Source organism: Perca flavescens, chromosome 12, assembly GCF_004354835.1.
Source record: "Perca flavescens isolate YP-PL-M2 chromosome 12, PFLA_1.0, whole genome shotgun sequence".
Taxonomy (NCBI): domain Eukaryota; kingdom Metazoa; phylum Chordata; class Actinopteri; order Perciformes; family Percidae; genus Perca; species Perca flavescens.
Window position 1 is genome coordinate 16279604 of NC_041342.1, and position 23570 is coordinate 16303173.

The 23570-nt window shown below is 41.8% G+C and overlaps 3 protein-coding genes across 5 annotated transcripts in view; 1 reads left to right on the top strand and 2 right to left on the bottom strand.

Moving 5' to 3' along the window:
- agap3 (ArfGAP with GTPase domain, ankyrin repeat and PH domain 3) overlaps positions 1-8092 on the top strand; it is a 124660-nt gene extending 116568 nt beyond the window's left edge. For both annotated transcript variants that reach the window (XM_028592637.1, XM_028592636.1), the window contains exons 17-18: positions 3591-3846; positions 5088-8092. In XM_028592637.1, coding sequence (XP_028448438.1) covers positions 3591-3846; positions 5088-5318 — 487 coding nt within the window. In that variant the 3' untranslated portion in view covers positions 5319-8092. The remainder of the gene's footprint in view (positions 1-3590; positions 3847-5087) is intronic.
- Positions 8093-13504: 5412 nt separating this feature from the next.
- gbx1 (gastrulation brain homeobox 1) lies at positions 13505-15905 on the bottom strand. Its single transcript, XM_028593838.1, has 2 exons — positions 15217-15905; positions 13505-14534 (listed from the first exon to the last, which is right to left on the bottom strand). The coding sequence occupies exons 1-2, from the start codon at positions 15665-15667 to the stop codon at positions 14020-14022; spliced, it is 966 nt and encodes a 321-aa protein (XP_028449639.1). The 5' UTR covers positions 15668-15905; the 3' UTR covers positions 13505-14019.
- A 1858-nt stretch (positions 15906-17763) lies between these two features.
- Positions 17764-22695, bottom strand: asb10 (ankyrin repeat and SOCS box containing 10). 2 transcript variants are annotated; one of them, XM_028593432.1, is made up of 5 exons: positions 22250-22695; positions 21005-21272; positions 19725-20229; positions 19057-19170; positions 17764-18495 (listed from the first exon to the last, which is right to left on the bottom strand). In XM_028593432.1, exons 1-5 carry the CDS (start codon positions 22572-22574, stop codon positions 18310-18312), a joined length of 1398 nt encoding a protein of 465 aa, XP_028449233.1. In that variant the 5' UTR covers positions 22575-22695; the 3' UTR covers positions 17764-18309. The 2 variants fall into 2 exon arrangements, with proteins under 2 accessions (XP_028449233.1, XP_028449234.1); XM_028593433.1 differs by lacking the exon at positions 22250-22695 and adding an exon at positions 21494-21803.
- Positions 22696-23570: the final 875 nt, after the last annotated feature.

Here is a 23570-nt window from a genome sequence, read left to right on the forward strand (position 1 = left end):
AGTTGAAAGAGACACAGGCATTTTTATTAGGAACTTTAAGCTCCCCTCTGTCCCCTAAGCAACAGAGAAATTTAGAACAAGTATGTGCTCAAGTCAGGGTGGGGAAATGGGTGTCTGTTTGTGCCCATGTCTGGATGTGTGTGTGTGTGTGTGTGTGTGTGTGTGTGTGTGTGTGTGTGTGTGTGTGTGTGTGTGTGTGTATATAAGAGTAACCATCAGTTCAATTTCCTAAATATCCCCCCATGCTGTGAAAATTCTCCTCCTTTCCCTCTCCAACTCCCCTCCTACTCTGTCCTGGCGCTTTGACATGCTAAATCTGCTGATTTTATTTTTCTTCTTCCTGCGGTGAGGAAGTGTCCTTTTCAAGGGTCTCAATTTTCCCTCTGACTGTCTTAACCCTACCTCTGTTTGGATTGTTTTTCTATTTCAAACAAAAGAAAGAGGCAGGATTACCATTTCACTTCCTTTCACACTCTGTCTTTCAAGTGGCAGCAGTTTAGGAATTTCTTTAAAAACCACTGCGTGGCTGCTTTTGCTTTTATTTTTAAAAAGTAGACGGTGTAAAAAGATCTGTGGTTGAATTCAGAGCTCAGCGTCAGCAGTGAGTGAGGCCTTTTCCTGCAGGCCCTCAGGGCTGATTTTGTAGCGGAGGCTAACAAAGTGTCCTCAGGGCTCCTTTCTGAGATGTTGACGTCTTCTTAATGGCTCTCTTCAGCCTTTTTGTTTCACATCTTAGTGCTAACTTTCTGCCTCATTTAGCTCATATGAATTCACTGGGCTCTACAGATTCAGCATCTCATTCATGGTCTAGCTTTTTGAAATAAACTTTGGACAACAGCTCTGATTGTTTTAAACCATGCTTAGATTTTTTTTTTGCCTTGAGGATTACATTTAGTTATAGAGTTTTCAGACATACTTAATCCTCTTTGGCAGTAAAAAAAAAAAAAAAATGCCACTTGTTTTCAAAGTGTCCACCGGAAATAAGAGGGGAGGGCAGGACGGCCCCTTCCTGTTCTGAGCAGTCTGCCTGTTCTAAGGCCAATTGATTTGCTAACAGGCTTGTCCACACATAATGACTGAGTAGGGATTGATGGAGGTATTACACCATAAAACTCTGAGCCTCTGCAATTGCCTGCCATTAGGGCTGTATTGTTGCTCATATAACACCCTCACCCTTTAGAAAAGATTTTCTTTTGGTTTAGCAGGGTAAAGGACTTTCTCCTACACATTTTCCTCACAAAAATGCACCCATATGCTTATAAACGCAATAGCTTTAAGACGTTTTAAGATGTAGGTTAAGTTGCTTTATGAGCTTCCGGTGGCGTTTTGCAGTTAATCAATCTGTGCTGGGGCGCTGATAAAGAGCTGCACCTCTTCCATCACATCCTTAACTCTTGTAGTTAGGTGCCGGAGCCAGGCTCCTCTGTGCAAGACAGACTGTTCTGTGAAGTGAGCCTGGCAGCTGACATATGAGTCTGAAAATGGTTGCTGTCTGTGGTAAGTTGGCAGCCTTGACACCTCGCTGCTAAGGCCGTAATAAAGGAGAGTGACTAATGTGGAACTGGTTACTATTGTTAAAACTGCTGCTGTAATCTAAAATGATCTATTTGGGGACATACTCAGGGTTAGTTCACACAAATGACAAAAGAACATGTTTTCTCTTTTATCTCTAGTGGTTCTCTCTGACATTATCCTAATTCCACTTTTCAGTCGGAGCTATATCTTCATTAGAAAGTATTTTCAAAGAGGTCTGTGGGTTATGTAAAGTAACTAGGTCATTTTTTTCAGGAACGAGATGTTGCTGTTGAATTTGTTTAAAGGATGAGGCTGGCATTATTCTATATTTTTACTTATTGCCGACAAATCCCATGAAAATACCAGAACTAATAATGATTTATAGTAATAGTATTGTTTGTTTAGCCAAACCCTGATACAGCTTTTACTCTGTGCCATAGATCTTCATTGTTGTTCAATTACACATCAGTGAGCCTCACTGCTGCACTGTTGTTTATTTTGAGTCAATCCCACAATCCCTGCTGCTGTAAATACACCAGAGCACCAAATATGTATTGATCCACAGCTGAAAATAGTCCCCAACAGATGCACTATTTACCCCAGTTTGAGTACATTTGGTAAAAACTGCAGTGCCCTGCTACTTACTGAGCTTTTTTTTTTTTTTTTTTTTTTTTTAAACTATTAATGTGTGGACTGTTTTTGAGGATTTAAGTTAAGTCAATATGAGTTTGGGGCTGAGAGCCACAGACAGCGTAGGGAAAATGGAAAGTATTGAGCGGAGGACTAGAACATTGTTGGTTTTGGTCTTTTCATGGGATTCGTTTCATACGAAAATAATATAGAATAACATCAGCTTAATCCTTGTAATTTTACAAACCTGGTAGCACCACAGAAGAAAAGTCCATTCATCTCCACTGCATCAAGCTGGAAACAGAAATCTTAAGGATAAATAACAATTGAATGTGTAGATGTGGTGTTCCGCTGCTCATCTACAAGGTTGATTTTGGTAATGAAGTTGTACTGTTGGAGTTTGTTGTCACTGGGATTATGATGAAATGGAATTGAAGTGAATTAGATTGTCAGCTTGTACTTGCTGCTAAGCCTCGGCCCGTTGATAGAGAGTCCCATGAGAGCCTTGTCACTCTAGCCAGCGTCGCCGCTTTAACTTATCCGCACAAACCTTCTCCTTTCTGTCACTCACCCGCAAATCCAAACAACGGCCTCTTTCTGCTCCCCTTATCACACCGGCTGACAGGGTCACAGGGTTAGTGCCACACTGGGCATGCTCAGTCATTCACATATTGATATTGATTTTTTTTCTTTTTTCTTATTTGGACAGTTTGTATGTGGGCAGAGAATGAAACGGGGGGGTCAAGATGGAGAGCAATAGATAGAATTCTGCCTGGCGATAGAGGATGGAGCCTTCCCTCAGCCTCTATTCTCTGCTGCAGGCTGAAGGGAAGGAGCCCCACATCCCACCGTCCCTCTCTGGCTGCCATTCAGCCCCATCGATCTGACTCAGGGCCCAGCCACCCCAAGGGAGACCAGGGCTCGGAGACACACTGCCTCTTTTGTGGAGGGGATCCACCAGTTCAGACTGACAGCCGACAGTGCTGATAAAAATACGTCTTCCCCCCTCCCTGTATTGTCAGTAGCAGACATGCTGTTCAAGATGTGTAACCTTTAGAAAGCTGGCCAGGCTCTCACCATCTTGCTGTCGACCTTAATCACTAGAAAGTGGAATATTGCCCAAAGCGTCACAGCCTTTGGCATTCTCTCATCTCTTCAGCCAATCTTGCTGTATTATTTCCCACTGTGATAGCGGAGGCTAGTGGCTTTCATGTGCTCTAATAATTTAGATACGGCACTTTAGTGAGTCTCTTAGGCCAATTACTGTAACACCTCCCCTGTGTGTCTGCACACCTTTTTCACATGGCTTTGTCTTGAAATCACTGCCTCAAAATTAAAAGATATATGTGGAAAGGTATTTAACTTAGGTGCTAAATTGTGTATATATGTTCAGCATGTTTCACCCAGCCTGACCTGTAGCGTCCCTGTCATTTCCTTCTCTCCAGAGAGGAGAAGGAGCGCTGGATCCGAGCCAAGTATGAGCAGAAGCTGTTCCTTGTGGGACTGCCCCAGTCGGACGTGCCCCTGGGGCAGCAGCTGCTCCGGGCGGTTGTGGAGGATGACCTGAGGTTGGTGGTGGTGCTGCTGGCCCACGGCACCAAGGAGGAGGTTAACGAGACCTACGGGGACGGAGACGGACGCACTGCTCTGCACCTCTCCTGCGCAATGGCCAACGTGGTCATCACACAGCTGCTCATCTGGGTGAGTTGGCTCATCTGGCTTTGAGGGGAACGGTCAGAGGTGGATGAACATTGTTATTGTAGGCATTTAGTATTTGGGCAAGTGATTAAGGAGTTTAAGTGTGAAAAGAAGGACTTCCCAACAACCAGCAAAACCACCAGATGTGCCAGTTTCTTAATACAAGTCCCTTCTACAGACAACCAAGTGTCTAAAACATGTTTTGTTTTTTTAAATGACATGGATCTTTATTTTTCATAGTTAGCTATATAGCCATATTTTCTATAAGTTTTATTTAAAATGAGCATTTCCTTGAAGGAAATTCCTCTGGAAATCAGTAACTACTACATGTAACTAAACTCTAACTAGAGTAACTGCCTTAGCTCAGTTAGTACTAGATTGCATACTTCTTTCCAAGAAACACCCCAGGAAAGTGCTAAGAATCTACAGACCCATAAAAGAAAGTGTTACCATTTATTTCACAAAATGCTGGTTTAAATGCTGGTTTAAATGCTGGTTTAAAGCCCTCTCCTCACTGCTGGGTATAAATAAGAAACACTGAATCATCTTTTTTTTTTGGCCTAGAAAGTAATCCATTTGAAGATGAAGAGATACTTGTACTAATCCCCAAGCGCTCCAAGCAGTTGGAGGTTCGGTGCCTTGCTCAAGGGCACAATGGCTTAATTCCCAGACAAAACACAGCTAACTCATTAGTAGCAGCATTGAAAAAATGTTGTGTAGCTAGTATTGTTTTAAATAGCAATTATGTTTTTTTTTTATTCTAGTTAGGATTTAAAAGGTCCTAGATTGTCCAAGATACCAAATGTCAGTATTTGTAAATTTGGGGAATGGGAATGGACAAGATATCTCAATATAACGTACTGCAGCATTGTGGGTTTGAATATTTCACCAAACACCAAGCATTATATACTATATATACTATATATACTACTATAATTGAATTGTTGGGAGAAGCAGATACACAATATACTGTAAATCTGAAATTGTCATACAACGTTATACAACTTCAATGATACTACAAGAAAATGTTCAAGGGTTTAAGAAGTTCTTGGGACAAACGGCTCTAAAAATGCTTCTGCTTGTAGAAAGTCAAGAGAAGAATTGAGGAAAGCAATGGGGAAAACTCAAATGAGCTTCTGAAAGGAAATATAAAAAGAATGTCCATGTGCAGAGTGCTTGCCATGCATGTGTTTTATTGTTTATATTGATGATCTGCCTTTCATACCCTTCATTTTCTCCCACAGTACGGTGTGGATGTGAAGAGTCGGGACGCTCGTGGCCAGACCACGCTGTCCTACGCCCGGCGAGCCGGCAGCCAGGAGTGCGCAGACATCTTACTTCAGCACGGTTGCCCCAACGACACAAGCAGCCTGACATCAGTGCCCACGCCCAACATGAGCCGCCGCAACCCCAATCCCAACATCAACAACAACAACGCCCAGTGTGAGCTCAACCGCAGCATCAGCATCATGTAGGAGCCAGTGAGCAGCCGCAGACAAACCCACCAACAACCCCAAACCCACTCGTCTCTTCCCAGTACTTTCTCCTCTGTTTCACACTGTGTAACCCAAAAATCAGTACCAATGGAGAGATAACAGGAGCGATGGACTCATTGTTTATATTCCACTATGCCGTAAGAAGTGGGTGTTTGGGGTTCGGACATTGTACATTGTTTGTTTTATATTATTATTATTTTTGAATTTGTTAAATTCATTCAGTCTTGGTCTGAAATGATCACGATCAGCTTTAAGCTTTTTGTTTTTTAAGCGCCAACCAAACAAATGACTTACTTTGGCATTTCATACCTACCCTACGAGAAGCATTTCCTTAATGCTTGAACATTTCCTGTCTTCCCCTTCTGCGACGTGAACTGATTTTATAATGAGCTTGAAATGAGAAACTTCCTTCAAATTTCCAAGCCTAGGCATAATAACATAAAACTGTGAGGAATAGTTTTACAAAACACTGATGTGGGAAAGAAACTAAATCTTTCATGATCTCAGTAGCTGTTAGAGCTTTAGTAATGATGCATGTCTTCAACACAGCTTTCAAACTCTTGACATACTATTCATATACAAAGGCAAATCAATTATAGTTGAAGAGTCCAAATGATTTAGAGACTTAATTCACAGGAAAATGGGTTTGAATCATCATAAAGGAGTTGATGGCAGAATTCCTATCGGGTGAAAGTGCATAATTTCCTTCACCACCCTTATCGCGATCCTCCAGTGAAAGTGTCCGTGACTGTAAAGGAATTAAGGGGCATAATGTTTTATGACCATCAAGCCACATGGCTTTGTAAGCGTGCCTCTTCAGACTTCATTCAAATTCAAAGGTTTGATTGAAACAGTGAAATCGTACCATTAATGATGCCTTTGTTGGAGTAAGTTTTCCGATTGACTCAATTGTGATGAAATTAGATACTGGAATATCCATTCACCTCCTGTGGCCAAAGGCTGTAGAATCGGTACTCTCGAGAGCATTTCCTCTAATGTTGCTGTGAAATACATATATGGTACTGTGTGTGTGTGCGTGTGTGTGTGCATCCATACGAAACTGTACAACACGTGTGTGCTTACGTCTGTGACCGTGTGCAGCAGAGCGCAACTGGGCATTTCTGTTCATAAACATTGGAGAAAGGACACCAGAAAGGAGACACCTGTAGTGAAGATTTGGGAACATAACTGTGTTTTAATGTACAGATGTCTGTAAAAAGTAGTTCTTGTTCATTCACCCTATTCCTTATAAGAACAGTTTGAATTTAAAAAAACAAAACAAAAAAAACCAACCCTTTCCTTTTCCTTAAACCTACAGTATGGGTCAGCCTAAAAGCAGAGGGTTAACGAAATGCATTCAAGTGACTGAAGTGAGATATTTAGGAATTAGAATGAGCAAGGAGGTTTGCAGAGGGATGTATAATTAGTTTGACCTTCTTTGCATTAACACAAATGTACAGTAGTCCACTGACATGATAAACCAAGTCATTTATAGCAAAGGTAAGAAATGAATTCAGGTGGAGTTGGCACAATGTCTGCAGTGCATTTTCCTTATTATTCAACTGCCATTTTTAAGGTTTTAGACCGTCTTGACTTTATGGGTTTACAAATGCAGAATATATGTTTACAGAGTAAGTTATTAACTTTTTGTAACTTATTAGGATTCTGTTGTTGCTTTACAGTATTCCTTTTCAGAGCCCATGGTGAATAAATATGTGGTCAAACAAGGATGTTTGTAAATCAAAGAGATAGCGATATTGTAAAGGAACTGTTTGACTATTTTGCTTTCTTCATCATAAGATTGGTACCACTCTCAGGTCTGTGTGCTGGAGCCAGGAGGTGATTAGCCTAGCCAAGCTAACCGTTAGCCCAGCTCAGCATAAAGTTCCAACACATATCTTCCTCTAAAATTTTCAAACTCTGGAGAGAGCCAGGCTAACCGTGTCTCCCTGCTTCTCCCAATCTTTATGCTAGCTAAGGTACGCTAAGCTAAGCGCTTCCTGGCTCTAGCTCCATACTTAACGCACAGGCATGAAAGTGGTATTGATCTTCTCGTCTAACTCTCAGCAAGAAAGCAAATAAGCCTAAAATGTCCAACTCTTTCTTCAAGACATCCCAAAAATGGCCGCAAATTCAACCAGATAGCTTCAAATTTACTTGTACTGCTTACATACAGTGGTACTCGCCTTATTTCTGATTTTTACTTGACCAACTTAGAGTACATTTCAGTGTCCGCGAGGATTATTGAGAGGAGTTTAATGTGTATATTGATTACCTAAACTGTAGATGATGGAAAAAAATACTAGAAACCTGCCTGTTTGTACCTGAAGTGTACATATTAGCGTAATGCTTTTATCTGAAGACGAGCTCCACCTGGAGAAACAAACTAATCTGGGTTTAGGTCAACGGTCCCTTTTGACCCATGAACCATATTTTGATATTTTGTTTGTTTTTTTGTTTCTGTTTAGGCATATTTTTAAGGTACTTCGGTTTGGTATCGATATTACCCGACCATCTTTGGTACTTGTGTAAAATGATGTACATTTGACATATTTATAATGCAGTTTGTATATATCTTTCTTTTTTGTTGTTGTTCAAGTTAATTTTGTAATTCCTTTTACGTTCAGAACGTGAAACAAAGCAAAAGCTAAAGAGTAACTTGTTGTATGCTTGGATGCTCGGCTGACTGTTGACCTATTAATAAACACTCAAATAAAACGATGTAGCCTTCCCTGCGTTTAGGGAAATCAGCACATTTGTCTAGTGTATGTGTTCATCCATCACGCTCCTGCCGCTACTGTGCATGACCTGCTGACGAGGTGAGACTCTTTCAAATTAAAAGTCTCACTATCACTTCAACACGTACTGCCATTTCATGTTTTCCCTTTTGCATGTTCCTTCATCAAACTTCCTGGAGAAATTCAACGTCACTGAGACAGTCGTGTTAGTGTGTCCAAGGAAACTCATCCAAGCCTGTTTTGAGGTAAGTAAAGCAACCTCTCTCCACTTCCTGCTTGTGGGACCCCCAACAGTTGGCTGAAAGAGGATTAAGATAAAGAGCCGGGCTTAGTGTAAGGCAGCACAACACCGTGGGGAAAAGTGAAAGGTCTAAGTGTTCATAGGAGTCAAGCCCTCACTAATCCACTTCTTATTTCCTGCTAATCTTGTCTCAGCATATCTTCATCCCCTTCCTCTCTCTGTTGGCCGGCTTTGTTTGAGCTTTATCACCTGGTTTCTCTTTAGTGTTTCCTCTTCCTCCCGCCGCGCTGGCTTGACATGGAGCCACAATGCTCCGAGTCACGCTTAAAGGCCCTGAAAACTTGTTTTTTCAATCAGCTTCCTTTCTAGTACTAATGGGGTCCTGCAGGACAATAAGAAGTTTTGGTTATTTCACATGAAAGATTTCTGCATTTATCTCTTTTTCTGTGCCACTGGTTTGAAGTGGGTGTGGCTCATTTAGAAAAAAAGGCATATTGGGCGCCTGTGTAGCTCACCTGGTAGAGTGCGAGCCCATGTACGGAGGCTCAGTCCTCGACACAGCGGGCCTGGGTTCGACTCCGGCCTGCGGCCCTTTGCTGCATGTCGTTCCCCCTTTCTCTCCCCTTTTATGTCTAAGCTGTCCTATTAAACAAAGACCTAAAAATGCCCAAAAAATAATCTTAAAAAAGAAAAGATAAAGGCATATCCCTGCACCAATCAAGATTTAGCAATATTTGAATCAGAATCTGATGACAGTTGGTTGGATGTTTGGTTATTGCTAATCAACCCACACCGACAAACAGAGCTATTGCAGCCGATTAGCTGAGATGTTGACTGTTACTGTAACTATTAATAAATAATCTTTACTTAACTTTTGACTTTTGCACATTTTTAATTTATCACCATCAATACAAAGTGTTATTGAGAAAAACTTAAAGCTCCCATTTTTTAGCTACTTTGGAGCAGAGGAAACAAGCTGTAAACACTATATTGACATATCACCTTTGAAGTTGATATTGGCAAACAGTTGCCTGTTTACACAGCCAGCAGATATGGAGCAACCTCAGCATTTATTTAGAGTCGGGCTTGTGTCCCCCTGACAAATGTAAGTCCAATGTCACTCTCCTTTCAGCTCTGGTTTGGTCTCCATCAGCTCCTAAATCTCTCTTTAGCTGCACCACGTTCACCGGCTAGCCCCTAACTGTGTCCGTCTGCTATTGTCCTGGGCAGGTAGTGTACAGTGTTTTTTTTTTTTTTTTTTTAGAGCTTTCTTTTGTGCTTGCAACTCTGACGAGAATGCTGAAAGTGAACCAGACCTGTAATGTGGGCAGGATACCGAAACAATGAGCTTAAAGACACTAAAACTGCTCTTAGCAGTTCAGGGAACTGCAGAGTCGGGTGATAATTCTCTGTGAGTTTGTCACTACAAGCAGTCCCTTTCACATAAACCTGTGATCTATTGTTAATATGAAAATACTGTATGTATTGTAAAAGCATAAGATTTGAAGTCTTCAGGGGCTTAAAATGTCAACAGGCCTTGCTTAAACAAACCTGAACCGAATCATATTCACTCCACATCTCTTGATGATCGTCCTGTAATTTATTACTGTGCCTCACGCCTTGGCAGACCCCAGACACTTGTGTTTGTTGTGGTGAGACTGGAGCGCTTGCGTGCACTGCTGTGTGTTTTGATATTTCATCAGGGCCTGCTAAACAGTGAGGAGGGCTCTCTGCCGCCCACCTCTTCTCAGACAAATTGCCTTCTAAGATTGCAGAGGTGGGTCTGAGGCTGATGGATGAGTACACAAAGACCTGACAAGACCATATTTGCAAACATTAAGGCCGTATTTCCATAACATGTAGGGGCTGCTTGGCCACGGGCCATTTTAACAGCCTGTTTAGCAAGCAGTCAGTGATGTGCCCGCTCGTAACATAAATGTTGCTTTAAGGTGGCGTTAGTGTCAACCTGTCTTGATTTGGACAGGTTACTGTTGCTCCATGTTTTCTGCTTCACCCTTTCAACCTCTTAAACCAATAATTGTATCCACTCTGCTCCTTCCGTCTGACCATCTCTCCTCTCCTGAATCCCCCCCAGGCCTGCACATCCATTTATCAATTTCAGCTCCATCATGTCTGAGCAGTACATCCATGTTGCACTCTGCTCCGTTCTGACTGCCCCAAACTCATGTCTTCATTTCCATATCCTTGAACCTCTCACTAATCAGCAGATTTCAGCACATCCCTGCCTCTCTTTCCCTCTCCTGCTGCCAACCCGGGCCTTGCTATCTTCCTCTTCATCCTCCGCCTCTCTCTCTCTCTCTCTCTCCTTTGTCTTACATAAACGCTCGGTTCCCATCACTCTCTCCCATTCTCCCCTTTTCTCCTCTCTCTTTCTCTCCCCTTCCCCGTTGGCTTTTGCCTGCATTTCTCTGTTAATTTGCCTGAGAATGCATTAGCTGTAATGAAGGCTGAGGGCCGAGGGAATCCTCCAGGGTTCCATTAATCATCCCCCCTCAGACAGGCAACCTTGATTACAAGTGGCAAGAAATTCATTAGAGCTGGGCCTCTGACAACTCTTATCTCCGCCACTAGATCTGACTCATTAGGCAGCCAAATTAAAGCTATGATGGCCCTGATGAAACTCATCGCTTGTTTATCTTGTGCGATTTGATGCATCTGCCCATACATCACTGTAGCCACGACCGTCCGGACCCTCCCAAGAAGTCGGGCCTGCAGTCAGCGCTGAGAAGCCTGCACTCACACAAGCTCTCTCTCTCTCTCTCTCTCTCTCTCTCTCTCTCTCTCTCTCTCCCTCTCTCTCTCTCTTGCTGTCTCTCTCTCTCCCTCTCTCTCTTGCTGTCTCTCTCTCTCTCTCGCTCTCTCTCAGGTGGGAATGTGGAGATGGTTTAATGTCTTTGCTAAAGAGAACTTCTGATATTTCAATTTGTGATTCAAGTAGTAGATTGGCAAAATGATAGAGATATTGTCTTGAGACTGAGGTGTTCACTTAAAGTGTAGCTTTAATGGTAGAGAGATTATTAAAATGTATAAAGGATTAACACATTCAAAAGTACACAAAAACTATTATAGCCAAATAAAGTGACATGACATTAACTGTGTAGTGTTTTGAATAAGCAAATCCTATAAGATTAGATAAGATTTTTTTTTTTTTTTCATACATTTTCTCACTTTGGAATAAATCTGGGATGAAATTGTCCCACTCGCAAGATCTCGATAATAACAACCACCATGACCTTAGCCTCTGAGCTGTGTCATGGCTCCTCGTCGTCACCTCCACCGTGCAGCTCACGGGGACCGAAATAGCCGTTGCACTCTGGCACAATGTCGTGGAATTGACCGTCTATATTAGTCAGCTCTTGGACCGTAATAAAACTTCCACTGCTCCTTCACATGACCATCACTCCTTGAATCCCCATCCTAGTGTCACAGTCTTGATGTATGAGGTGGACAGTGAAATAAAGTTTACTACTCATGGGTGCCCAGGTCATCAAACTGTCTGTTTATGCGCTGAGGTCAAACTGAGATAAAATAAATAAATAAATAAAAAAATGTCAGTGTGTGCATCCATGAGAGGCTTGAGGGAAATGAAATGTGAGATAATGATGCTGTATTCAAGAAGATTTTTTATAACATTGTCACCCAAACCCTCCATATTTAGGCTAAATACTGATTAAGAAGATTAATACTTGATAAAATATTTATACTACTAAAATATTTGAAGAATCTCACCCTATCATCATACTTCAACAAGTGCTGCTGCAGTAGCTTAAACAGGGCTTGAGGCCTGAGTCTATTTTGGAAACAGGAAAACCAATCACTTTCTCTCATCTGAGGTGAAGTGAAATTATTCCAACATGAGACTTTTCTGGAAACAGTTCAGAGAAACCATGTAAACCCCAGAACCATGCATATGGAAGTTTGCATTAACCATCAAGCCCTATTTCCCCTTTCCTGTAATTGGATAGCAATGTGGCCAGACATTATTTTAGTCGCAGATTATTTTTAATATTGCTGCCCTGTGATCTTACATTGCCATGTAAGTTTACATATTTGGTATGAGTGAGCAAGCATTTGTTTGCTCATGTCACTGTAGCCATCCTTGCAGATGACGTCTGTTAGTGTAAATAGTTATGCAGCTATCGTTTTTATGTATTAGCTATAGGCTTTTATATTGATAGGAAAGCATTCATTAATTCAGTCGTTTTTAGAAGTCATATGTTACCTCTTCTATAATAATTTATCAAATTCCATGAAATATTCTGCCACTGGGGCATTCAAACGTATACTGAATTATCTACAGATGTCAGTATTTATTAAAGTAGATATCAAATGAAATCTCTAAAAATGATTTCTATAGAGAAAATTACACATTTTTTTAAGAAAAAGAGTGTATCCATTATGTGATATATGCCGCAGGAACAACAAGCGGGTTTTACAATTGTATTTTAAGCCTCTAAACGCGTCTTATTAAATAAGGTCTTGTTAGGATTTTTTTTTGCAGGGTCCATTTTTATTATTTTACCAACATAAACTGTTTAGCTATCAGATTAGTAATGGCTGCTGTCGGTTTGGTTGTTTCTCTGTAGTGACTGATAGAAAAGTTCATTACAGTGTGTTGAATATTCTCAGTCTAGAGGAGGATCCATCAACATGGCCTCCTAAAGAGAAATCAATCAGTGCCGCTGTTTAAAAAAAAAAAGCCCCCTCTACCTTTCAGGTCCTGACGTTTCTAGGGAAAAAAATAATTTGTAACATCAAGAGATTAAAACTAACACGTGTGTAAACGACGCTACGATGTTGCATCACTGAAAATGAATGTTCCAAATGTTAGGGTACTTTTTAGTTGCAACGCTGAAACTCTTTAAATGTTCAAGATAAACAAGTTTCAAGTTTTTCTGTTATGAAATGTGAAATAATGTCTATAGGATTGTATTAGGCTAAATTAAAATATGTTCAATAATATCAAAATAGCCGCCTGACTGCAGTTTGTACTGAAACATGAATCGCTGTTTAAACAGTGTTGGCCACGTTTTTTTCATTTAAAGCAGGATAAGATAATTCGGAGACATTTTTCCAAACCATAAAATCATATTTACTCTACCCTCTAAACAACAATAATAAAATCTGGATCCCAACTTTCGTATAAAGCGATTTATTAGGTCAATATACTTTACAGTTGTCCCTTGTTTGGTCAATATTTCCTTCACATCTTTTCTTTTTTCTCTCTTTCTCTCCACAAATAGCTGTCAAAGGTGGTTCCTACAGTTGCCAAACAAAATGTAAAACGTCTTACTGTACATGCAAATGTGGTCAACAAATTTTACGAAACACAAAACTGTAATTCAGCTTCACCAAATGAAGACATGCACATAACATAACCAACAGATCATTTTGGCCCTATATAAATACTTAAAAAATCTTTACAGTCTCATCTCATAGTGCCCATTTGTACCAATTTTTACCCATTTATATTTACATATTATACACAGAGCAATAAATAAAAATGACAGCATATTGTCAAATAATTGATCTGTCTGCGAGCACATCTCTGCTCAGTCTCACCTCTCAGACAAAATAATCGTGTCCTCCTTTTTGTGCTTCATGCGTTCAACGAATCAGAGGAACATAGAGTCAATGTAAGTGTTTTTTTTTTATTATTATTAATATTTTGCATCTGAGTTCATGGCCTGGTCCCTTGTTCTATTTGTTGATGCTGACTCCTCACCGCAAACCTGTTGACGTGCACGGGGATGGGGACCACAATTTTGGGATTTCTCACCGGTTCTCCTGACCGATTGTTAACGTTGCCGGCTTTGATCCGTTTCCACTTGGCCCTGCGGTTCTGAAACCAAATCTTCACCTGCACCTCGCTCAGTTTAAGTGCGTGTGCAATCTGAGAGCGTTCAGTCAGAGAAAGGTACTTTTTACAGTGAAACTCCTTTTCAAGTTCGAGCAGCTGCTCGCTAGTAAAAGCTGTTCGTCTCCTGCGGCTCTTCCCCGCTGAGCTGCCGGTCGGTAGCGCCTCCTGCGAGCCGGTTTTTAGTTTGCTCTTCTGGGACAGGGAGCCACAGTTGTTCCCATCCGAGAAACTTTCGTTCTCGCTGTCTGCGGAGCTGTCCTCTCGGTCACTGCACACGGTGTCTGCTGATTTTAGGTCCAGCTTCTCGTCGTCTGAGCTGTACAGTTTGGTCTCACCTAAAACGTGAAGAAGAAGAAAAGAACATACACATTCACGTTAAGTTACTCTTTCATGAGACTGCGAGCCAAAAGAGACGATTACGCAGTGTCTCAGACATCAATCATTGTGTGTTTAGTACGCTGGTAGGGAAACTATCCACGAACCAAATAGCTGAAAACACTCCAAATGTTTTTTTTTTTTTTTTTTTTAACTGAACTCATGTTGGTCGTTATACAGCCGTCCTGCGTGTAAACACTGAGTTGTTCTGTAGAGAAGGTTTTTACTGCATCTGTTTCCTGCAACAGCCCAGTTTAATGTATTCTCCCTACAAAATAATTCTACTGAAGTTGTATTTAATGCCCTCCAATTCGCTATTGTAATAATACTACGAACAGTTCAGAAATCATTTCAATAAAAAAAAAAACACACACATTTTATCCTAACTGTCATCAGGTTGCATCCCCATGAATTTGGGCTGTAATAAATATTGCATCATTAATATGTCTGATATCCTGCAATGGTAACAAAACTGGTGTAAGAAGGGTTTAACTTTTCGTTTAATTTGACTGCATCTCTGAGACCTGCAAACTGAGACCAAACTTTAACGCAATTTTTATGCACAGCGGTGGCTTTTTACGCAACAGCCTTGAGGTTTGGATTTGATCAAATACAATCAATAAATAATGAGGCCGAGCTTACCTGATATTGTTTGAAAAGTTTCCGAGAAGTTAAGCAGCTCAGAGCCCTTGTCCCGGCTGTGCAGCTCGTCAGAGTGAGGACTTTCCTGCCTTCTCGCTGCGGGATCGGCGGCGCTTAAACGGGGACCTGGCAGCTCTTGTGGTGGGTAGAAACTGTCCGGAGGATCCGAGAAACTTGGCATCGTCGTGGTGAGCGCCACCATGGATGGCACCCCCTGTCCCAAACTGGCACAGAACGTGTTGGTGAGCCGTCCCGCAAAAGAAGCCAAAGGCGCGAGTGGAGGTATACCAGACGATAAAGGCGAGTGGGATAAAGCTTGTGGAATAACCAAAGGCCTGTACGGCATGAACATAGGATAGCCCGTGTAGAGCAGGTGTCCCGGTCTGGGCTGAGGAGTCCCTATCAGGGAATCGATAGAAAACGCCGTCCCTTGGCCGCCTGGTCTCTGCATTTTGCAGGCAAACACTTGGATTCGGTGGGAACTTGAAAGCAGGTGTCCTTTCCTCGGCGACGCGCAAAACTTTCAGTGCAAAGACAAAGTGAATTGAAAGTAGATCCGCTGCCGTACTGTCATCCCTGGGAGTGGACTGCTTCTCCGGATCTCTGCACTCTATATGTGTCAGTCAGTCGGGCGCTTTGTTGTGTGCCCCACCGCTACCTTTTCCCTCTTATTTGTCACACACTGAGACATAAACACACGCTCTCTCTATCTATCTACCTCTCCCCTCTCTGCAACTCCTCCCCCCGCCCCTCTCCCTTGCACCGTGTGTGTGTGCGCGCGGAGAGAGAGGGCGCGAGCGCATTGGTTATCATCTTCAAAACAAGAGGAATGAAAAGGGGGTGTTTCCCTGGGGGCTCATCCATCTTCCTCAAATTACGCTTCATTTCCTTATTCAGCCCCTGACTTTTTGGCCGCCTTGAGAGGCGGTAGTTTCCCAGTGGAGACCAAATAGACGGGTCGCACCCCCCCCCCCACACACACACACACACACACACCCCCACCAGCCCTCCTCCTCTTTTGCCAGGTTCACCATTGACTGCAAAACGGTGTGAGAGACTGTTCCAGCCCTTCCCCTTCTATAATCGTTGACCACACCAACCCAATCAGCTATTATTAATTTTGATTGATGATAAGTAATTACTCTGGATTCAAGGGACAGCGTAAAACAACGGTGGCTTTTGTTGAAATATTGGGGCCGATGGGCATCAGAGTCAGGAGGGAGGAGAGGCAGATGTTTCTCCGCTCTCTGTCCTATTCTCCGCGGCTAAAAACAATGCGGTTGGCTTCAGAAAAAAAAAAGAAGTGCTGCAACAATTGCTCCCTGGAGAGAGATACTCTGCGCGAAATTAGATTCAGATAAAAGACGTTTATGCGAGGTCAACTGCAGTGTGGACACGGACAGATATAGCCCAGTGGCCAAAGTCAAATCTGACGGATGCCACTTAGTTTGAACTCAGGGGAATTTATATAAAAAGCTTTGAATTATAAACTCTAACGTCTATAACCGACCATCTGTCAACTAAATCATTCCTAAAGTATTTTTTTTTCTTTTTTTATAAATTAAACTTAAATTGTAATTCATCCCTGATCAAAAATGCATGTGGAGAAAAAAAAATCACTTTTCCTTAAGCACTGGTTTAATCGCAGATCATTTCACCTTTTAAATGGCAATGGGAACTGATGATGATTAGCCCTATTGAGTCCTGGGTGCCCGGGCTCTCCAACTGGTCGTCTGATTGCACGAGGACATAAACATATCACCAGCGACTCTGATTAGCAGTGGAGGGCCAGGCCAGGCTAATTCTTATAATTGCAAGTGACTTCAGCATCACCTCTCTTTGATCTATTGAAACCATTTACTGAGCTCCTCTCCCTTTCTTTATTCAGAGGAACTCCGTTATACAACTCGTCTTTACACTTTTTTTTTTAATAACGATGTTTTTGGTCACATTATTAGTGACCACCTTCAATTTATATTCATGTAGAATATTCATAATTTTTAATCTATGCTGGCTTTTTTTATATATATAAAAATGCGTAAAGTAACCCTAATACAAATTTCCCCCTATTACCCGTTAAAACAAAATGGTTTATATATTTTAATTTAAAAGTCACTGTTTTGTTTTCTCTTTCATATAATGTAAATTGATGAAATGAAGTGTGCAGAGGTGACCATAATGATCCCGCAAATGACTGATGGGAGCGACTGACAAGGGGCAACTTCCTGGACTCTTTTGTCATATATAATATCTGGATCATGTGACCAGTTAAAGAAGAATTACTTTATCGGAATCTCTTGATAAAAGCACAAATTACAATCGGTATTCCACACAAGTTAATGTAGTTTCAACTTGTTTGTTTTTTTATTTGGAACTCATATGTACCTTTTTAAACTTTAAGCGTTGTTTGAAAACAAAGGCTTAATCTGATTTTTAAAATGTATTTTCTGTCATCGATATGGAAAAACGACACTAAGCAGAGAGAAGAAAGAGAGACAATGTAAGACAAAAGGAACAACGGTAATAAAATAAAACAATGACTAGATAACATGGCCATGGTGGAATATTTTATTTGACAACGTTTATTTTTTATATAAAACGCCTAATTACATACCGGTGGGAATACTTATTGATACAAATATTTTAAGGCAATCCTTAATGCACAACACATCATCACTATGCACATTAACATCAAACTACCATGATAATTATTATGTATAAAAATACAAGCATCTGAGCCTACTAACTGAGTGCAGAAGTAGGATACAAAAGTGTGCATACATTTAAAACAAATATAAAAACATACAATAGCATACCTGCGATGTATGTGATCAACTCTAGTCTATAGCTCCCTCTTGTGGTGCACTATCAAACGTGTAACTGGAATAAAAGTGACTGAGAGCAAGCAGCTGCTTCTTCATCCTGAAAAGTGTGGCACAAAATGTATTTAAAAATATTAAGTGTACTGGTGTAGTGCTACAGTTGATGTCACTATTTTAATCATGATGTTGACTTATTACATTGTAAATAGCTGCTTCTTCCATTCAATCAGCACCAGGACCCACACTGGCACAGGCTACACACAAAGTGCTTTCAGTGGACATAGCCTCTGTACTCCAGGAGCAGGTAGTTCTTGATGAAGGTGGGCAGATCAAGTTCAGGAACCACCTTGTGTACCCGGCCCTCCAGGAAGCTCCTGAGTCTGAAGCGTGCCAAGTGCTGCAGGGAGCGAGGAGTCTGTGCCAAAGAGAAGATGGACTCATAGAACTCTTTGTGCTCCTGGTTAGATAAAAACACAGATAAAAATGAGATCATTTGATATTATTTGTCTTACTTTACAGTAAATTGTAGTAGTATGTTGAAATGAATAAGCGGTAATAATTAAATACACGTTCAGTAAGCAAGTCATTTGCCAATAGCTTTGTTCTGCTGTGTTAGCCCTCAGCGTGGTCCACTGTGACACTCACTACAGCTACAACATCCTGCACAACCTGCAAAAGACTTTATATTTTTTTTGTGGCATATTTTGATTTATTCATATAATCATCCCATTGTTTATGTAAATTAATTCTGTATTTAAAGGCCTAACATATTTTAGAGTTTCTCCTACAACACCTCAAGTTTAAGACCTGTTAAACAATCAAAACTAATTGAATTAGCATTGATTTTGGTGTCCATTTACTGTGTGCAAAACATGAAACATTTGGGCATTGTAAAGAAGACTCCAAAGTCACCATTTAAAGATATAACATTAAAAACATAAAATGTACAAAAACATTTGTCTTAAGACACCCACACTGGTCAAAATCAACTCAGGAATGAATTATTTAACGAGCTTGCCTTCAACATGTCTGATGACACAGACTCGACCCAGGTGTCTGTGACTTTGAGGTGACTGTAAGCGTTCAGAAGAACTTCGATGGTGCGTGGAGATCCACAGCAGTGCTTCAAAACCTTAAAAGAAACACCACAACACAGAGCACGGATTCATATAATTATCATTTAAGTTCATGAGCGAGCTTGTGACTCCATAGAACTGAAGAAATAAAGTAATTAAACACTTGTGAAATGAACAGATTGGTCTTCCCTCCAGGGGTTTAACTGGAAATTATGCAATTAGTGCTAATTAATCTCCTATTAACACTTGCCTAATTAGGAACCAGGCATTTTGTCTAGTGCACGTGGGTTCACTGATGGTTGTAGTCTGTTCCCCGCAGAGAGTGCAACACTTCATGTTGTGTCATGAAATGGGAATGATTTGAATGTGAAGTCTGGAATATTGCAAGGACCAGTTTGTGTTTCAAGACTCTATCTCAAGGTGTTACATGTGCAGTATGTGCTAATTATGTACAATGAGACACCTTGATGAATAATTGGTTCATGCTGTAAAAACAATAAATATAGTACAAACCAATCTGGAATGCTTTAGCTGATATGAAATGCATGTGCACACATTTGATACTTTTTTTTTTTTAGATAACATGTTTAGAGAACTTTTCATTTCCTACCTTGGGCAGAGCTCCAGGCCACACCCGAATAGAACCATGGTTGAGCAGCGCACGGACGATCCTTTCAGGGTGATGGGAAACCTTGTAGCACACCACCTTCAGGATGTTGTGCATGGGGGCTTCACCACCGTAGCCCATGTCGTTCACACAGGCACCGTTAGCCAGCAGCAGATCCACTATGTCTGGATTTACATTCTTACAGGCCTTGTGCAAAGCAGTGTGTTTGTCTTGGTCCATAGCGTGGACGTTGGCCCCAGCCGCCAGCAGCTTCTGGCACACCTTGAAGTAACGTTCAAGCTCCTGCACCTCCTGGGGTTCTGAACAAGCAGCGTTCAGGGGCGTGACACCCTCATTGTTCCGTTTGTCCACAGCAGCTCCATAGCGCAGGTAGAGCTCAGTGTGTTCTGGGAGGCCATTGCTGGCTGCCACGTGTAGGGGAGTGTCACCTTCATCTAGAGTGCGACCATTGATTGCTGCACCGTACTGAAGGAGATACTTGGCACATCTGCAGACAGAATTACAGAACCTTGGTTTGTAATATTTACAGAAGTTGTATCCCCATGTAAACAATAGATCAGTGTTTCCCAGCTTTTTTTTTGTCTGACTCATTGTGTTATCATATGAAGTAACCCTTTATCACATGCCATGTTCCATGTTCATTTAAATGGATTTTAAACCGGATGCCACTTAACACCATTACTTGTGGATATTATTGCAATAATTTTCTTACAAGACATGATTCTGAAATTTGTTTTTGTAAGTATTATAACCACTTTGAGTGGCAGAAACTCTACGTTTCATCCATTTCCCCAGCACTTTTAGCTATATCCATTTTACCTTCTCTGCTCGCCTGCTAGCTAGTTCTCATGCAGTCTCAACAGGAGCTGGTGGTACAGTGATATGCAATTCTTGCAAAAGTTGAATTCATCTGCAATAAATGCACTTTTGTTCATTTCTATCCACTCAGGGTTTTTGCTGCTACAGCCTTTCTTGGTTGTTATGACCAGTAGCTTATGGTGGCTAAGGTTAGCAAACTTTGACTAGATAATGCAGGTCACTGACTTTTGATTGATTGGGAATAAATGCACCCTTCCTCTAGTAAAATCATTCAGAGGTTTTGCATCTAGTCTGGTATGACCAGTAGCTTATGGCGGCTAATGTTAGAAAATGCTGAGAAACAAATTGTGGCAAAACTGACATTACTGTGTCAATTCACTGACTTTTTGACTCTCCTCTTGTGCCTGTTGCACTTTCTACTTTTGTTCTACTGTTGTACTCACTCAACAGATTCGGGGCTTGTACAAAAGTGCAAAGGCATAAGGCCGTCTTCAGTGACAGCGTTGGCGTTGGCGCCATGGATCAGCAGCAGTTTGGTACACTCTGGCTGGCAGTTTTCACAGGACTCATGCAGAGCAGTGGTGCCTCCGGGTGCCAGGTCCACATTGGCCCCACGCTGCAGCAGGAGTCTCAGGCACTCCGTGAAGCCTCGGCCAGCTGTGATGTGAAGTGGTGTGGTCAGCTCCTGCTCATAACTCAGTGACCACAGTCCTGCCAGCAGAGAGTACAATATAAAGTCAACTTTGAGCTCAACCCTGAGCCTCACGGTAGAGAAGCCGACATGTCAGATATCCAAGGGTGGTTGTGTTTTACTGGTTGCATTACTTTTCAGACACTCATTACAATACTCAATTATTATGAATAACACTAAATTTAAAATTAAGACATTAACTCTTTTGCATAACTGTAGCCAGTTTGAACACCAAACCTACTCAGGCCTCTGTAGTTAAATCTGAAGTTCTTCCATTCCTCTATGTTGCTGGTGTCATAAATGGCATCAATAAGGTACTCATACTCGTCGTCGCCCACAATGCTGAGAATCGTCAGCTCATCACCTACAAGCAGAGAGTTCCAGAACTGCAGGACACAACCCGAGGCCTTGGCTGTGGCGATCACGTCGTTGCGGTACGCCTTTGGTTTGTGCCACTTAAATTTAGGTGCTAAATAAGCCATACTGGATCTAACTAGATTTTTTTAAGTAGGGTGGTTTCTCCCGAAAGATATAAGCACTTATGCAGGTTGTTTGTGTAGACAGGGCTATTTCTGGGTGGTGTTATGTGATACTTAACTTGACCCTGTGAATGTTGCCAGTGCAGCGGCATGGGAGCCAAAGACTGGTGTGTGGCATGTCACCTGCCCAATTATTGTTTATGTGGTAGCCATATGATGGTTTCTATAAATATTGCCTCATTTTCTGTTTCTATATTGCATTGCTATGTCTTTAAATACTGGGTCAGGGTGAGATGCACCAGTTACATATTGCTTGTAGTTTCACATTATTATTATTATCACATATTTTTTAAAGCAGTGATTAACTCTTGTTGTGGAAACTCTCTTTTCCACAACAACACAGGCAATGTCTCTCACTCTGTCACATTTTTCCAGGAAATACAGTAAAGCTACTTAACTATGTCAAATCATATGAACTCCTGAATTAATTTCTAATGCAGGCAGATGTTGTCTCCTACCTTCCCCTGTGGCGACCCAGCGCATGTCCCCTCCCTGTGGCTCGATGATGAGGTTCACTGTGGATCCTCTAGGAAAGAGGTGCTGCATTGCCTCCAGGTCTCCTGTATACAGAGCGTTCTGGACGACCACATCTTGGCAGATAGTTGGTGGCGTGGCAGTGCTGGACCTCAGCGGTGTCCTGTCCCTGATCTCCTTCTTCAGCATATAGCTGTTGAAGTGATGGGAGGTCAGCTGCCTCTTGTACTTGTGTCTCTCAAGCATGTCCTCATCAAGTTCAAGGGAGCGCAAGGCCATGGATGTGAAGACAAAGCTGCCTCGCGACATGCTGAATGGTTTGCCTCCTGCAGAGAAAATTGGTTGAGTGAGAGAGTCCGTCTAAAAAGGCCTGTCTCTCCGTCTCTGTTGTTGTATCCTTCTCTCTGGCTAATGTCCACTATATGCCTGCCGGCTGTTCACAGGGTTGGTTCACAGAGTTGTTTTGATATTTGGTATGAGACCCGTGACAAGTAATGCTATTTTTATGTCTCACATGCAGCCACTCGAGCCTCTCATATTTGCCTCCAGCAAAGTTACAGCCATGAAGTGTCTCTGTCAGGCTGCAAGTTTCATGAGTTGAATAAACTCACGCTTTGTAACAATACTGTACATGCTGTTTTTAGTGGGTGATATAACTTTTTTGATACAACACAGTATCTTATTCATTATTAGACGTTACATTTTAGTCTGTCAGTTGATAGTGTGTGTAGTTAGCCTGATGAGAGGGTCAGACTGACAAATGACACATGAGGGGGGCATGGTGGTTAATCTGATTTAACCCAGCCATTGCAGGTGTGTGGGAGGAGATTCAGATTAAGACTGTTTCCGGAGGGAGACAATCACAGAAGCAGCATGCTGCAGGCTGACCGTTGCAAACCACACGCTTCTACATGGAGAACACTATTAAAGACAAAGACGCTGAAAGACTATTATTGTTTTCCCACAACACAACTTTTGTAAATACACCTTTTAGAACCTGGACTATGATACAGAAAGCTGGCTATCAGGTTCCCGACGAAGGAGAGGGAGCTGGAGAGCGGACGACAAGCAGGGAATGTGGAACAGCGGCCTCCGGACGGCAGGAGAGACCGACGCCAGCAGGGCCGGCTCCGGAGCGCAAATTGAATCAGCAGCTGGGTGAGTCAGTTTAACACAGCACAAACCCCTCTAGAAGTAGGTAAAACATACACTCATCCAGGCCAGCTTAGTCTCACTCTGACATTAAATGCAACCCGCAGGGTTAACCTACGAGCTAGGTTAGCCTTTAGTAGCTGTGTCATTGTT

What these genes read in the sequence shown, in the direction of transcription:
- gbx1 (XM_028593838.1), bottom strand. Translation starts at nt 15,667, where the DNA reads ATGCAGAGACCAGGCGGCCAAGGGACGGCGTTTTCTATCGATTCCCTG. An exon ending in AACTTTTCAAACAATATCAG is followed by an intron (nt 14,535 to 15,216) that starts GTAAGCTCGGCC and finishes TTCACGTTTTAG; the next exon opens with GTGAGACCAAACTGTACAGC.
- asb10 (XM_028593432.1), bottom strand. Translation starts at nt 22,574, where the DNA reads ATGTCGCGAGGCAGCTTTGTCTTCACATCCATGGCCTTGCGCTCCCTT. An exon ending in ACAAGCCCCGAATCTGTTGA is followed by an intron (nt 20,230 to 21,004) that starts GTGAGTACAACA and finishes TTCTGTCTGCAG; the next exon opens with ATGTGCCAAGTATCTCCTTC. An exon ending in GGCCTGGAGCTCTGCCCAAG is followed by an intron (nt 19,171 to 19,724) that starts GTAGGAAATGAA and finishes GTTTCTTTTAAG; the next exon opens with GTTTTGAAGCACTGCTGTGG.